This window comes from Fukomys damarensis, unplaced genomic scaffold (assembly GCF_012274545.1).
Source record: "Fukomys damarensis isolate Sample0158 unplaced genomic scaffold, DMR_v1.0_HiC HiC_scaffold_2, whole genome shotgun sequence".
NCBI lineage: Eukaryota > Metazoa > Chordata > Mammalia > Rodentia > Bathyergidae > Fukomys > Fukomys damarensis.
Window position 1 is genome coordinate 22,979,982 of NW_022900914.1, and position 17,056 is coordinate 22,997,037.

General features: G+C 36.1%; 1 protein-coding gene across 1 annotated transcript in view; it reads right to left on the reverse strand.

Annotated features, from left to right (window-relative positions):
* Nucleotides 1-17,056, reverse strand: part of Lrpprc (leucine rich pentatricopeptide repeat containing) — a 108,653-nt gene that overhangs the window by 599 nt on the left and 90,998 nt on the right. Inside the window, exons 31-37 of the mRNA XM_010611499.3 lie at nucleotides 13,190-13,278; nucleotides 9,046-9,247; nucleotides 7,085-7,224; nucleotides 6,845-6,960; nucleotides 4,346-4,420; nucleotides 2,185-2,269; nucleotides 686-828 (exon numbers count right to left, since the gene is read on the reverse strand). Of these exons, the coding sequence (XP_010609801.1) occupies nucleotides 686-828; nucleotides 2,185-2,269; nucleotides 4,346-4,420; nucleotides 6,845-6,960; nucleotides 7,085-7,224; nucleotides 9,046-9,247; nucleotides 13,190-13,278 (850 nt within the window). The remainder of the gene's footprint in view (nucleotides 1-685; nucleotides 829-2,184; nucleotides 2,270-4,345; nucleotides 4,421-6,844; nucleotides 6,961-7,084; nucleotides 7,225-9,045; nucleotides 9,248-13,189; nucleotides 13,279-17,056) is intronic.

Genomic DNA, 17,056 nt, shown 5'->3' on the forward strand with positions numbered 1-17,056 from the left:
AGAGGAGAGAGAGAGAGAGAGAGAGTTAATGAGTCACCAGCAAGATGTGGCAGTACAAAACTTTAAAATCACAAAGCCTTGCATACTAGTAGGCAAGACTGTGACCCCATGGCCAGCCTCTCCTCAGACTCCGGAGTTCCTTCCTGAGGGTCACAAAGTGCACAGTTCAAGTCAGCACTGGGAGCCCTTGCATGCACATTTCTATGCATGCAGGTGTGCACACTACGCTTGGATATCGAATGCTAAGGTGTCTGAAACAAACAGCGTGGTGACTCGATGATACATTAGCATGGAGTTCTGCATATGTGACTCATGTAAACAAAGTTTCTAGGTCATAAAGAAGAACCAAATTAAAAAAAAATGAATGCATAGCTAATAGTGATATGATATGCTTGGCTATTGAAATACTAGGCCATAAAATCCTATCCCAAGCAGAAATCCTGCCTAAGGACAGTGAATAAACCCACACCAAGTTGCAGGTTGGGGGAGAACCCCAGCCTCAGGGCCCTGCTCTCCCCCAGCCATAGTCAAGACTATCGTGCAGTCCCTCAGGCCCTCCCCAGGCAGTTTTTCACACAGACCTAATCCTCATGTAATTAAGTGTGCAACTTATTTTTTATACATTCCTACAAGGCATATATCAGCTGGTGGAGGCTTTTTCTCCTCTTAATTAAGAAATACTCACAGGGGGCTCAGTGAAAGGAACAGACTCTCCAGCCTTCTTCAGCAGATATGCATAACGCTTTAGAAACAAGTCATTTAATTTCATGTTCTTTGCAGTCAAATATTCATACAGAATTTTGGCAGATGGGACATCATTGTCAAAGACTGACCACATTAAAGAAGAAAGAAGAAAACGATTTAACACAGGTAAATATGATCTATCTTTCTCTTTTCACCAGAACATTCTACTTGCTCAGGGACTCCTGGATCCCTTTATCCCAAGGAAAACTGTGTTCTGGAACCACATTCAAAGTCTCTAAATGTCCTCGCTGCTTCTCTATACCCTCGTGTAGCCTTACTATGAAGGAGAAGGAAAATGACAAGCAGGATGATACTTAAAGGCCTTTAGAATAATATTAATGGTATCAAGTGCTTTGGTTATTACACAATTTTGAAGGTCTACGACATTCAAAGGAAACATCAGCTAAAGTTCTCAATCCATCCAGGCTCTCCTAAAAGGGAATATAGGGCCAATGACTCAGCAGCTCGTACTAGAATGGGACCAGACCATCTGAATTTGGCTAAAATAATTTCCTCTGTGGAAATCCTCTGCTTCCCTCCCAAAGGGCCTGCGGAATCCTTTCCATACTTCTGTCAAGGATTCAAGCTCCACCTTCTTCTAGGAAGCTGGCTTAGCTCTGGTATTGTTCCTTTCTCTCCTTCCTGCTTATTTTAGTAGTAACATATAAGTGCTTTATGCATTTGATATTAGTTCATGTTACTTAGCTAATGGAAAGTTGAGAAGGTTAATGACAGCTCTATTTTGAAATAAGAATATAGGTCTCCTCGTAAGGGTAGAAAACGGGAGAACCAATTTACTAATTCTGATTGTTGAGTCTCCTGTCTTGCCAAAAAATATAAAATCAACAAAATGATTCTTTATATACTCTATAAATAATCAGATGACAGAAAAATGACCATCATTTAGAAATGGTAGCATTTACGTTGAGTAGTGAGGAAACTTTAGATCAGTTCCCTTTCTTTCATATGTGATTTCTAGTTAAGAGGGACAAAATGGTTAAAAGACTACAATTTCAAATCCTTGGACTGTTTATTATATCAAAGGAGTAGGTAGATAGGTGGGGGCAGTGAGGGAGAAGGAAGGTAAGGCAAGGGCCAATTTCAAACAGGCCTCCTCTTCATGCTACCTTTCAGGTACAGGGCCTTGAGGGGGCTTAACTGGCTTCCAATACATAAATCCCAGTGAACTTCTGGGTCTTTTTTGAAGCTGGGAACCTATGCACCATATCTGGGCTGCCTGATGATGCTCAGCAATACTGCTCAGTGTTATATAATATTTCATAACGTTCACACAGCTTAAAGCATATTCTAGGGCTAAGTGAATCATTTATATCACCAGTAATTGTCTGATATTTACAATTACTGCCTTCAAGATGATGACTTAGTTGACTATACTACAAAAATTTAAATCACTTAATTATAATAAGCTTAATTTATTACCATAGCTTTTCATGGCAGAAGTGTACACTTGTTCCTTTTCATGCAATTCAGGAATCAATTCTAACAAAGACTTCAGAACTGGTGCCTAGGAAGTTAAAATGCAGTTAATTAACACTGCCACAAACTCAAAAGAACAGCGAAATTGACCACTAATAAATAAATACTACATTGGAAAATCTTGACAATCATTACAAAAACTGCCTATTCAATGTAATCAATGATTTTCCCTTCTGTGTGCCTCAGCACTTGATGCTGCTTGAATTAATTTACACCTAAAACAAACCAGCACTTTTCAAAGGATGAATTTCATTTATATTTCTATGAAGATTTTCTAAAATATTTAAACATTTATTTCAGGATAATGTTTCTAAATATTTACTGTTTGGTTCTTTTATCAACTGGTAATCATGCCAAAAGGTTACGAGACCTCAAAGGTGCCAAATTTTTTTCATGAAATGTGAAGAATTCAGCCCAACATTCTAGAGTTTTCCCTGCTTGGTACATAAAAAGCCATTTGCACGATCTCACTGGAATTTTTATTTGAATCCTTGGAAAGATATGTAGATACAGCTATGGTCTTACTTCCTGTAGAGAATCTAGAAGTGTCTCGTACCTTAATGAGGAAATGATCAAATAGTATTTCCAGACATACTCCAAAAATGTGGAACAAACTGATGATAAATTTTACATACATTTGGTCTCTGACACCACCCCCCAAGAGGCTAAATGTGGCTTCCCTATTCTAATGTCAAAGAGCAGGAAATCATAACTGATATTTTAAAAATTTTAATTCCATTTAAGGCATGTGTGTTCAGTCGACCCACACTTAGACCTACATCTTCCCCAGACTTCTTACTGCATTCTGAGGTTTCCTGTGGGGAATGTTCTAAGCATATATAGTTACTGTATGCTTCCCATCCCATCTCTGGACTCAGGCAGTTAAGAATCTGCCACAGTACCAAATATGGACTGAAAAGTGCTTGCCCAATTGAGCGAGTAAAATCTATCCATCTTTTAAAAAACCCCAAAAAACAAAAACAGGGTCTTACTTGGTAGTCTAGGAAGGCCTTGAACTTTCTATGTAACCCAAGGTTTCCTTGAACTCACACTCCTCTTGCTTCAGACTCCCACAGTGCTGGGATTACAGGTACACCTCACCACACTTGGTCTACAAGTGCTTTTAAAATTCTTATACTTTTCCTTGTGGTGGAACCCAGGGCTTCACGCATACTAAGCCCAAGCTCTACCACTGAGCATGTTACAAACCAAACACCCCACACAGATTTGTGTACTTTTTAAAATGTGAAAGAAATTTCTCTGAAGTGAGGGGGGGTCACGTGCACGCACACACACCCCTAAAGTATTTTCTAAACACTGTTGTACATAAACACATGACTCAGAGATTAAAAAGTGTGATTAAATTTTTTAAAAATGTGTGTACAGGTAGGGAAAGTATATGGAAATAAAGGAAAACCAGACCTCCCTACCTTAGGTGAAATGGTTAGGTAGTTCCACCTTGAACAAAAATTACAAGTTGTACTCAGTTTGAAACTTTATCAAGTATCCAAACTGAGCATGAAGTTCCTGGAGCTCAACAGGTAAAATGAGATCTGAAATACTTTTTGGCACTTTGCTCTTATTATTTATTTTTTAAACATCAAAAATAGATTATATTACACATACCTACAAACCCCTTTTACAATATAGGTGAGGTAACTGTACCAAGAAGAACATTAATTTGGTAGACCACATTGATTTTAAAGCCAAATGGTTCACTGTCTTGTGATGGCTCCTACCTGAGAAATGGTCAGAAGCAGCCACCCAATGGGGTACACTCTGCAGTGGTTAGTTTCCTCCTGTACTGTTCCTGCCTTGTTAAGTGCACTACGGTGACTTAAGACATGTGATTTTTATATTCCACTTCTAAGGGCCCTTTCTTGGGGCTCTCAGCCCCCAAATACATGAACAAGGAATCTGCTGCAAGAATCTGTTTTGCATTTTTAGTACAACTAAGGAGCCACATATGACTCTGCATCAACACCTTAAAAATTAAGACAGTCTTGAGTCTTGATGGTGTTTGGTATAAGATCTTAAAGCAACAAACTCTTGTTAAACCATGGAACAAGACTGTCTTTGATTTGTTAACAAATAATGTACATACCTTTCCCTGTTTCGAAGCATTCCTAAGACAGAACACCGACAGAATTGGGGTTTGCTCAGCAACTGCACCACATCTCTAAAAATTAAATTTTCAGTAAGTAAAGGTTTTTGATAAACAAGCAGACCAAGGTGGATATTTTCAATTAAGGAAGTTCACAACAACATAGTAGTGTATCACCATCACTAGGAAAGCTTAATAGATGACCATGTTTTTTAAGGGAAGAAAACAAGTACAAGCTATGCAAACCACTCGTGAATGCTGTCCTTGGCATTTCAAGTGTAAAGTTTGTTTAAAAAGAAAAGGGAAAAATTAAACTAATGCTTCAACAACTACAGAACAAGGTTTAGGACTGAAAAGAAAAAGAAAAAAAAAGAAACACTATTCCTCTCCAATTATACTGCCAAGCATTCACAAGTGAGCTAGGGATCATAAGGTTAATTATACATTTAATAAGGTGTCAGGGAGATAACTGCTCGTTTCTTTATAAAAATTAAAATGTACAAAGCAAGTTCTCTTTAAAGTATAATTACCTACACTTATGCATACAAAAGGACTGATTTCAATCTCTCTATTTTATAAAAGGCTTTCATTGCAACAGACAGCCAGTGCTTGAGAAAGAGACAAAAGTTAAACTAAAAAAAAAAAAGTTTATGTGACAGACCAGATAAATCAAGTGTCTATCCAATCTTCGGTGCTATAGTCAAATTAAATATGGCAAGACAATATTTTAGTTTACACTCATCATAGATGTCATTCTCTTAAGTTTCTAAAAGCATACTGCTCTTTCAAAGTTCTAAAACACTGTCAATACTAAAACGAGCAGTATAAAAAGAACTTTCGCAGGCACACAGAACATTTACATTATAAACTGATGTTTTCAATATCTGTGCAAAAAGTGTTCTGCACTAAAGCAAGAATAATTCTTTTATTTGACAAGCTGGTAAAAGGATGAATCAAGGGTTTATCATCTGGAACCTCAGTCAACTGAAGGGACCTAAGTGAAAAGACTGCTGCTGTAGCATTAACACTCAGCTGGTACCAAGAGCTTTTGGGTTAGATCAGCAGGTCAGAGCCTGACTACCTCCTGCCCCAGCTACTGGCTTAGCTATCTATGCAGCCCTCAAGATTATGGCTGAGAAAAAAAGAAAAAAAAATATGGCTGAAAATAAGCTGCCAAAGGAAGTCAAGTGCCACTGTCTATGAAACTATCAGAAAGAATATGGTAATGCAGAATAAATATTTTCTTGTGTATGATGAGATATTTATATGCTTATATCCCTATACCTATACATGAAGATAAAACATGAGTCCTTATGTTAAGACAGAATCTTTTGATACTAAAGGCAAGATACAACAACATAAAGATTCCTAAAATCCTTTTTTCCTTAAAAGGGGGGGTAGGAATGGAGTGGGGGTTGGTAAATAAACCGAATCAAACAAGAAATTTCACAATTAACTGGAATTCCTCTGTGTTTAGAAACAAAAGTAAAGCCTCAGAATCAGTACCAGTTTATATATATTTTTTATGTAACTGCTAACTCAGAGGAAAAATTTCAGGCATTTCCTTTAAAAATGGTTTGGATTCTACTATCAGTCTAGATGGACTTTAAGAATCAAAACTGGAGCCCCCAAAAATGGGTGCAGTCTTACCTTCCTATCTGCTACTTAAGATATTTCGCTGCCGGTAGAAATGTAGGTGAATATAATGCTATTTATTATCAAAAATTGGTCTCAGGCCTCAATTTGACACAGGGAGTCTACACAAACACAGCCGTTGGCGGGATCATGGTGACTGTTTGACTGCCACCTGCTGGGAAGGGGCTCCCCAGCGGTGCCTGTTTGTGTACACTGCCAGTGGCAGCTCGATCACCCACCGTTCTGTCGCACTTGGCGCGGCTTTATATTTAGTTCTGTTAAAATGGCATGAATGCAGTTGTCTCTCCTTCCCTGAAGATTGCTAATTTAACTGAGATTGCGGGCCACAGAGATCCGCATTTGTCATTTAATGTGTCTGTGACACGTAAGTGAATAGAAAGCAAAAATCAACTCTTAATAAACCTTGAATAAGGCACTGAGAACGTCTTGAGTATTCAGTGAGAAGCTGTACTTGAAAAGCGAACATTTCCTACTTTTTGTTTGTAAACCGTGTTGCCATGGTGATGCATACTATTTAGAGCATTAGAGAAATTAAAACAGAAAATCAAAAAGAATTATTGTTTGGATGGAAACATTTGTTTTTAAATCATTCCAGCAAAATTCATCTTCTCCACTGTTGACAATTTCTTAAATTGTAAGGATTTTTCTCATCCTACATAGCATCTTTGAAACTGGCAAACTACAGCCTGCAATCCCGTTCCTTGATATGCAACTTTGTTTCACAATGAATTTAAACGGGCTAGTCGTACTGCACTTTATTTCTGGAGTGCCACACAGAAGCGTGTCAAGTAACTTCTCAGCTGCTTCTCATAAGCTGCAAGTGCCACTGCTCTGAGTCATTACCTGTAGGAGAGCTCTGGCGTCATCTACCTTGCCCAAATCCACAAGCTGAAGGAAAAGATCTGTGACTGGTTTGTAAATTGCAAATTGATTGGCCAATCTCTCTGCCATGATGCTTACTGGAAAAATGACAGGTAAGGAAAAGCTTCTGTTAAAACAGTGATATGATTCGTTCATAAAAGAAATTTGGTCTAGTTAATACAGAGAATATGTATTTCTGTGTTCTTTAAACAATCAACTTACATTTTTCAACTGCTGGTTCTATCTGCCCCTCTATTACCTTTCGGAATAAGTATGACAAGCCAAAGTACCGATGTTCTATGGTTTGGTTCCCTGAAGTAAGCATATTTTCAATGTTTTCTATGGCAACATCTATGTTGTTGCTAAAAAGAAAGCAAAATAAATTATTTTGAAAATTGCTTTTATATTAATATAAAAAGCCAGTTTAAGTATGAACTTACTTTTAAATCCACTCATGTACATACTTTATGAAAAACAGGAATATATTTATAATTAACAGGAATTCTTAGAAACCATTATATAGTTAAATCACATTTGGGTAGCAAAAGCAATCACTGAGCAGTTCATGCTACAGCAGCTACTTACTTTGCTCAGTTGAAATGATTGCTTATTTTAAAATATTGTTCTCAAAAGATGAAACAGTTAAATATAAAAAATTAATCAGGATAACTGTCTAAAATGTTTTATTTTGCAGCTCTTTGGGAGTAAAATGATAATGTTTAAAATTTGTTATTTGATAATGTTTAAAATGTTAATGTTTAAAATTTTGGCTTTATAATCTACAATAGCCCCTACTGTACAAAATACAGATAATATATCTTTTAAAGATGGTCATGTCTTCAGCTGGTATATTTTCATGTCTCTAACCCACAGTCACTAAATTTCTTTCTGTAAGGTAATATATATTTGGAAAATACTTCCTATCAAAATTCTCAAAAACTAGCACCATCATTTTATGTTGAAAAAAATCAATTGTATGGCTGCTGAACAAATCATGAAGAACAACTACATATATTTTTAAAGGTAATTTATAATTGAAATTTTACAGTTATGATACTCCAAGTCCAAATAATCGATTTTATGCTTAAATTAGTATATTGAACATCTTGATAGATTTTTCTGGTGGATTTCAATTAACAGTGAACACAAAAATGCTCTTGATGTCATAAAAGAAAATGTTTATAGTATATAGTTTATAGTATATAGTATATAATTGTAAAATTCATTCAGCTTCTACTGGATAATTTCATTGCTCTTCTAACTTAAAAGAATGCCATCTTCTTATTAAGAGGAAAGTTTGAAGATCTATTTAAGGAATTAATTTTAAAGGTTAAAAACCAAAACAACTGTTTGGGGGTTCAAAGAAATAGAAACAAACAAAAAAATCCCGCAAAACCAAACATTTTAGTATCACATCTCATTAAATGTATGTAAGCCTGACAACTGAAGAACATTTTCTCCCCAGAGGCATTCTAAGAGTGTCAATTCTGTGTTACCCCATCACTCCAGAACTTGAGCAAAGAACTTTGTTAGTGAGGTTAACAATAATAACAACAAAAAAAATCAAGTTCTGTTTACTTGTACAGCGATGATTCCCAACAAGGCATCCAGGGACAGTGGTAAAAAAAATCAAGTCTAAATACTTCCCCTTCTTGTGGCTATGTGCACTGATAATGTGGGTGGGTGAGGAATATAGAAATTTTTTTTTGTGCATATGCTGGGTGTGGAACCCAGGGGCCCTGTGCACGCTATGTAGGTGCTCTACCACTGAGCTACATCCCTCATTCCAGACATGTAATCTTTAATAAGTTGGCTGGGCCTCTGTTTCACAATATGCTAGTACAGTATCTCGAGTACTGCTGACAAATGAAATCATTTTCACTTTTGTAGAGAAGTGTTTTGACAAGAGGCCTCACAATGAATATATAGGAAAACACACACACATACACACACATGTATATGCATACAAACATATGAGAAATGTTAGCAATTGTGAATTTTATGAATCTGATGTTTATTCTAAGATTTAACTTAAATACAAAACATATTTTCAACATAATAATCAGCAACAATAATTACTACTGAAATTTCCTCTAAATTGACATGGTTTCCAAGGGACTAAGAAAGTTTTAAAAGATGGTATGTAATATAATGTTCATGCAAAAGAGCTTGAGAATACTTACTTCTTTATTTGTGCCAGAGCAATGTTATTGATGAAGACCATTTTTGAGAGCCCAATGGAGTCAATTCCACTGACCATCTTTTGAATTGCTTCTATACTCTGCACATCACCCTTAGTGGCAAGTGCCTGGATAAGGCAGGTCACTGCTTGCTCAGAAGGAATCTGGTCCAGATCTAAGGCTGTTTTTAGAGTTGTTAGAGCCTCTAAAATAGAAGGGTAAAGGGTAGAGCTTTCCTTATTTGATTCACATTGACTTTAATGCATTTTGAAAACCAGCTTTTAAATCTGAGCACCAAATGGCTATATACAAAAAGTCATGGATAATTTATTCTAGATCACAGAAAGTATTAATACTTCATAAGAAATCTTTTTAAAAAGTATCTGATCATCTATAAAGTATCAGAGACCACAGACACTTATGTCACGAAGAGAACACAAGTGTGACTGGCAATGTGAGTTCCATTCAGGTGTAATATGCTTTCATGACTAATTTCAATGATACTGATATTCAAAAGTATAAATAAGGAAGAATTTGAAAATTGAAGTTTCTAAAACTACATAACCCTTAGCCAGATTCATACTTTCCCAAATTTTATTAACCCAAAGATTAATGATTATAAAAAAATTTTTGATATCTCAAAAAAATATTTTTCTGAAAAATCTCTCTCTGGTCCAAACAGGATTCACCATTCAGAAGAAGCTAAACTGGCCAGGTGTGGTGGTGCACGTCTGTAAACCCACACTTGGGAGGCTGAGGCAGGAGGATCACTGTGAGACGAGCCTGAGCTACATACATAGCGAGTTCCCAGTCAATCTCAACTACAGTGAGAACCTGTCTCAAAAAAAAAAGAAGCAGCAGCCAAACTGGAAAATTGAATTTTCACACTACAAGATTTGTTTTACATTGAAAGGCACCTTGCAGATATTTTCTTGTATTCAGCTTTCAAAGAAAATCAAGCTCACTCAATTCTTACAGCTATAGCAAATGGTATTTTGTTTAAGGAATCCCAATTAAGTACTTGACTGTGGATAAATATGGAATTATCTTTCTGATTTGCCGACTCATCTACAAGTGTAGCAAAATCCTGATGTTAAACATCGTAGTAGATAGGAGGGGGGTGTAATAATACTTGGCATAAAAATCATCACGCTCCCACTACCAAAGAAAACTTCATGGCTTTATAGCAATTAAAGCAATGTAACCTAGACAAAACTAAGACTCAAAGCAGCTTTCTGAATAAGAATAGTGTATCTTTCACAGAAGAATGGGAAAGGGTAATAATTAAACAGTTTATAAAAACAATATAGTAAAAGACATGATGACTTTAATCTTTATTACTGAATAAACTATTATTACACCAAATCTATAAATAACATAAGCCAGCAATTCTCAAATAGGGCACACAGATCACTTAAAAGCATACTCAGTAAAATCTTATAAATACATATTCACATACAGGAAACAAAAGGTGTTCGTATACTACTTTATTTGTTTGTTTGTGTGTTTGTTTATGGTACCGGGTTGCAAGGCAGCGGGCAGAACCACTGAGCTAAATCCCTGGCTACTTTTAAAAATATAACCTACAAAAAATAAGTGTGATTATGTCTTGTTAATGCGAAATCTTACATAGATGAAACGTTATTAGTATCTTAAGTACTAATGTTGGGGAAACCTTCCCACCAATGGATCAAAATAACAAAAATATAATGATGCAAACTGGAATTTATCGAGCATTTTACTATATTTGTTGAGCATTTACCACACACCAGACATAGTACTACAAAAAATAAAATCAAAACCAACTTTCTAGCTAGGTGTAGTGGAGCATGCCTGTAATCCCAGCACTTGGGAGGCTGAGGCAGGAGGATCACTGTGAGTTCGAGACCATTCTGGGCTACGTAGTGAGTTCCAGGTCAGTCTCAGCTACATAGTGAGACACTGTCTCAAAAAAACAAGAAACAAAACAAAACAAAACCCCAACTTTCTGAGGTAAGTACTAATTTTTATAGATGAGCTACTAGGGCAGAGAATTTAATATTTTCCTGAGGTCAAAGTCATTCTGCTGGACACCAACCTGAGTCCAACCAACCAAGAGGCTGCAACTATGGGTACATAAGAGTTGGAGGGGCAAGCACAATAGATTATTTTGTGACTATTGAGAGGCAGTATGAGAGCCTGTGTGACCTAAATCATATTCTTATACAGAATTTGTCACCATAGCTAATGACCTAAAGGATACACACACAACTGTACTTATCCTCAAGTCTTTTCTCACTATCACCCAATTCCAACATTTATTTGGTAACTCAGTGATACTGAGTATACTGCAAAGGTGCTATGCATGCATGAGCTATTAATATTCTACAACAGCATGTTTATAAAATTATAATATGATACATTTGGCTTTTTTTCTTACTGTCTTAAATGAGGTTGATTAAAAGAAACCTGAAAGAGAGAAGGGCAGAAGAATGGAAAGCAATTTTAGAACTCAGAAACTTTCAACACCCATGGAGCACAATATGGAAATGAGGACAGGGGAACAGCACTCCCATCCTGATGACTGCTTTACTCCCACATGAGGTTGAGACTGGGCACCAGAGGTTGGGGTGTGGAACTACAAGAGCAACTCTGAGCTCCACACTGCTGTTCTCAGACAATGATCCATTTAAGCAGAACAGTGGATAAAGTAAGATGAGAAAATGCATTTGTGCACTTTCTTGTAGTTTTCATAGGGCACCTGACATACAAGTAGAGAGTAGTAGTCAAAATAAAACACAGGCGAGGTTCAGATCAACATGAACCCTTGAAATTAAAATTACAAAGCTTTGTTTTTTGCATGTATAGAAACATAAGCTATTTACCACAATGAGCTTATTTATGAGTATCAAGTTTAACTTTTCAGTGTCATAAAATTATTTATCATCTCTATGTGAAAAATAAGCTTCACAGTCTTTTCTCTTGGAAATGTAAGCTTTTTAAAGTTTTAGCAACAAGCCCACATCACTGGATTGAATCAGGGCTGTCCAGAGATATCCAGATGGGCTGGCCTCATCTGAGGAAGGACAAGGTGGAAATGTGGCAAAGGGAGAAATCAACACTTAACATATTCAGTCCTGATCAGTTATGGAGACAGCTAAAGACCGGCATGTTCAGGTATTACAAGCAACAACAGGGCTGCACAATTAGTGCAACTTTCTCGCAGAGATGTGAAATTATTTTATAAACAGGCAAACAAGGAAAAACACATTACAGACAGGGGAAGAAACCAAGTAACAGATCTGAGTTAAAGGGCTTCTCCAACCTTAAAGATATACTAAATGGGTTCTGTTATATTAGTAAAACTGTGGTGTTAACCGTACTGGCTAAAATTCAAACATAAAACAATGCAAAACGCTTCTTACCTAAAAAAGAGTTATTATTGTCCCTCTTGGGAGCTCATTCTCAAGACCTCCAGAGCCAACTCCACCTCACTAGGCAAAGCTATAAACAGCCTCTACCAAACCACCAAGCCCCTTCCATCCCAAGCTTCCCCAAGTCATCTCCACGTCATTCTGGTGTTAGCCTCTTAACATTCATTTAAAAACTCTAAACCGTATTTTATTGCTGTTGGTATTATGAACTATTAAAAAAGTATTAGATTAAGTTTTAAAAATCAATATTATAATCATTTGGTGCACAACCCCACACATTTAACACTCAATTTAACACATTTGCTATCTCACACACAACCAACACAACATGCAAGAAACAACTGCTGGGAATTGTTTCAGATGTTCGAAAGTATGTTAATTTCCTAAGCAAAATGACTTGTGCTGTGAATTTTAACGCACTTGAAAGCCTGTACTTTCTCTCATCCTGGAACACAAATTTTGCATGTCTGAAGAGCTGTGATTCATCTTAAGAAAACCCATCTTGTGTTAAATGGAATGGAAACTGGACTAAGTGGTCAAATGACAAGTACATTCATATTCAAGCTGTATTATAAATGCATGTACAGTAATTTACGTCTCTCAGCTACCACAAAAGGCTCTTGATAAGCAGGTAATTTGCTAAATGGACTCCTTTATCCAAGTATTCGAAGGGCGTTACAAGAAAAATCTGCAGAGGCATTAATGTGACGTAAAGGTCAAGCATTGTGACATACCTTTCAAATAATCCCGCCTAACTTGCGTTCTGATGAGGAGGCTGTTGGCAGCATCGTTCAGTGTGAAGCCCTTGATGTGGGTCTCAGCGCTAAAAGAAGCAGACATTTAGAAAGGAATTACTGACATGCTTCTGATACGATAATAAATGGTTGAGCACCAAGGTGAAATTATAAAAACTACTGTTCGTATGTTAAAAATATTGCTGCAAAATATCGACCTGGAGACAGCTTTTGTGTTATCCTGTCAATGGTTATAGAAGGATAATTTTTTTTTGCATTCTGACAGATGACAAAGTTGGAAATGAGCAACAAAAGAAACAAAGTACAAGATTTTTTTTAAACAATCGGTTCAGATTCTTGAATGCTGACATATTAGATGACTAAAATAACTGCATGCCCTGCATTGTTCGGCTGTATCCTAAGTGGGATACTTTTTCCTCTTTCTTCTACATTCACCATAATTATAAAATGTAAAACTATTCTTCCAGCAACAAAAATGAGCATTTATTTTCAGCACTGTATATTTTAAATACAAACCAAAGCATATTACTAACCAACACCATATCATTTGGTCGATTAATTTTCAAATTTCTGTCATCTAGATATATAGTTTTTAAAGCTTTTAAACATACTGGCAGAACTAAAACTACTGGTACATTAAAATTAAAAATCTTCGCACAATAATCTTGTCCCAGCCTCATTAAATCTGAAGCAAAATTCCTAACTTTTTAAAACTCAAAAGTAAAAAATTGCTTTACTTTGACTAGAACCTACAGGATTGAAAAACAAAACAAAACAATCCCAAAATCTAACAACCGGATATTATTTGTTTGCACAACTCTGGTGATGAAATTTCAGCATCCTTAATGCACTGAGGGTTCATCTCCCGATTAGGAAATCTCCAAAGGTCAAAAGGAGCAAAAGCAATTGCTGCCATTTGCCTTATCATGCTCAGTGATGACTCCGCTGCCAACGCCACATTACACAGTGAGCAGACTGCCAGGAAAGCAGGGTCATTGCTAAATTATTCTCATCAGTACTATGAAAATCCTCCACAAAGACACCACAACACGCCCATCCTCTCAGTCACTCTCAGCCACTAAGGTTCACCCTGTAGTCTCTGGACGCAGGATTTTCTTATCCCACTGACCAATCCTCTTAATCCCACCAAAGTACCCATTGCTCAGTTTGACTTTTTCCTTGTGTTCCATCTGTCAAAGCTTTTAAGTCAACAACTCACGTATGAAACTATAAAGGGCATAAATAAAGGATTTTCTTTCTCAAGATGTAGCATAATTAAATAAATTAGACACTATTAAAAGCTCACTTCTTATGCCACATTTACTTAAGATTGTTATCTAAAATTCTAACATAACAAAATTTATCTTTTAACTAGAAAGTATGAACTATACATCTTTCAAAAGCCCCAAACATGCAACATTTTCCTTTTATCAACAATCTCTTCCTATCTTAAGAAGCTACCTATTCATTACAAATAAGGAAGTAGAGCTAAATATCAAGAAAAAAAAATCTTATAAATGTAGAAACAGACTAATCACAATCAAAATGTAATCCAAACTGGCAAGAGGAAAAACTACAGTTACTGACAGAGACCTTTGCATTGGAATCATTCATATAATACAAAAAAACAAATTTTCTAGACATTTTTTCCAGTACTATCAAACCAAACTTTCTATGGTGACGGGAATATTCTGTACGTGAGATGCCGACTAGGTTGGGTCCCTAGTCACATATGGCTACTGTGACAGAGGAACAGAATATTCTAATCCAATCATGTTTAATTTTAAGTAATTTAAACTCATACATGGCTAGTGACTACTGGATTGGGTAGCATACAATTCTAAACCTTTTTTTTTTTTTTTGATCAGCTAAAGTAAAGGAAAAATATTACAAACAAGGGGGAGAGGGGTATCAATCTTTCAACTTATAATCAACTGCAAAAATTAATTTATCTTAACCAAAAAAGAATACATCAGATGACATTAGACATTTCAGAGTAATAAATGGACTATAGATTGTGTTTATGTAACAAGTGCATGGGACATTACTCAGTGCTCCTAATTTATATTACTTTGGACAGTATTTCTAGACAATAAAATAGGCAGCTAACAAGAGAAAATGATGCACCACTCTCAAAAGATAAAGCAGGGCTGTAATATAACTCTCAACTTCTCTACAATAATTTTAGTTATCAGATGTAAAATAATAATTCACTTCCCTGATGCTCTTTAAGCAGTTTCCTTTCCTTGAAACAATTCACTGTCAGTAAATTTTTACATTGAAACATAAAAGTAAAGATGAAAGAAAGTTGGTTTCTTTAAAAATTTCAAGGCAGCTGTTACTGTTACTTTTGAGGTTTCATTCTTTGTTAGGAAAAGCCAATGACCTTGTCAGTAAAACTGAAGAAATCTCTTTAGAAGTTAAGTGCATCTATAACACATGAGAGAGAGCAAAAACCAAAGATGGCATTTTTTTAAAGTTTATAGGAAAACTAGTCCTCTTGAGATTGATCAAGTGATATTACACAGATGGCTGAACAATAGATTGCTACTCATGGATTGTGTAAGGGCCCCAAATAACACTAGTGGCTACTGCTTCTTGCTATGTACAGTAGCTGATATGGTGACCTGGCTAATTTTTTTAACTTTGATCACTGATATAGAACTGGAAGGGAAAGAGACAATCTAGCCTAGTATTGGTCATGAACTAGGAAATGAATCTTGAAAGATATGTGACATGTCTGTATTAATAACACAATTAAGTTGGACAGTATAATTGGATCTTGAACTTCTATGTCTGAATTCCCTGTCCAGGGTTATTTTAAAACTTCTTCAAAACAGATTTAACTTCAGTTACAATTCTACATAGGTAGATCCAGCATTTTATTGACTCAAGAAAAACAACATGCATCCAATCGCCAGGCTGATCTGAGGCTTTGGATCTCATACAGCTACATGGGGAAGGCAGCTGTATTATAAACCTGGTGGGTAACATAGCTGAAATAAAAGTGTTCTCAAACATAAATAACATCTCAACTTATATGTGGAATCTAAAAAATGAAACTCAGAAGCAGAGAGCAGAATGATGGTTATTAGGAGCTGGACAGAGGAAAATGGGGAGACAATTAAAGGGTGCAAAGTTTTTATGCAAGGTTATGTTCTGGATTGCTACACAGCATAGTGCCTAACATACTTTACTATACACTTTAAACTGCAAAGGGGAACATGCTCTTACACGTGCATGCACACACATAAGTAGTAATTATAGAGGTGGGGGAAACTTTGGAAGGTGAAGGATATGTTTGTGGCCTTGATGGTGGTGATGGTTTCAAGGGTGTATATTTATCGACAGCTCAATGAGATGTACACATTAAATATGTACATTTTTAATGTCAGTCATAACTCAAAAAAGCCTCATGAAAAATCTAGAGAAAGAGGAAAGGAAAGGAAATTAAATTGGACTTTACAGGTTTGGAATATAAGGGGAAATAGAAGGGCCATGCTTGTAACAACATTCTAGGATCAGCACCCTTCAAATTAGTTAGATCAAAATCTGCAGCAGGTTACACAAATATGCATCCTATATAACTCTACAACTGAAATCAACATTTCACCAGGAACATGAAATGCTTTAATATCTTCTAGTCTATTCTTTTTAAAAATCTGATTCATTCCACTAAAGTAATTCTATGAGGCACTAAACTGGCTGTAATTACAGTTTGGAAATGCATGCTAGGCCAGCAGCCTTCAGTGATAGCCACACACACTGCTTCTGCTTGAACACTCTACGAGGCAAGGAAACAAATCCTCATTTTTCAATCTTATTGTATGAACATTTTCTACTTTT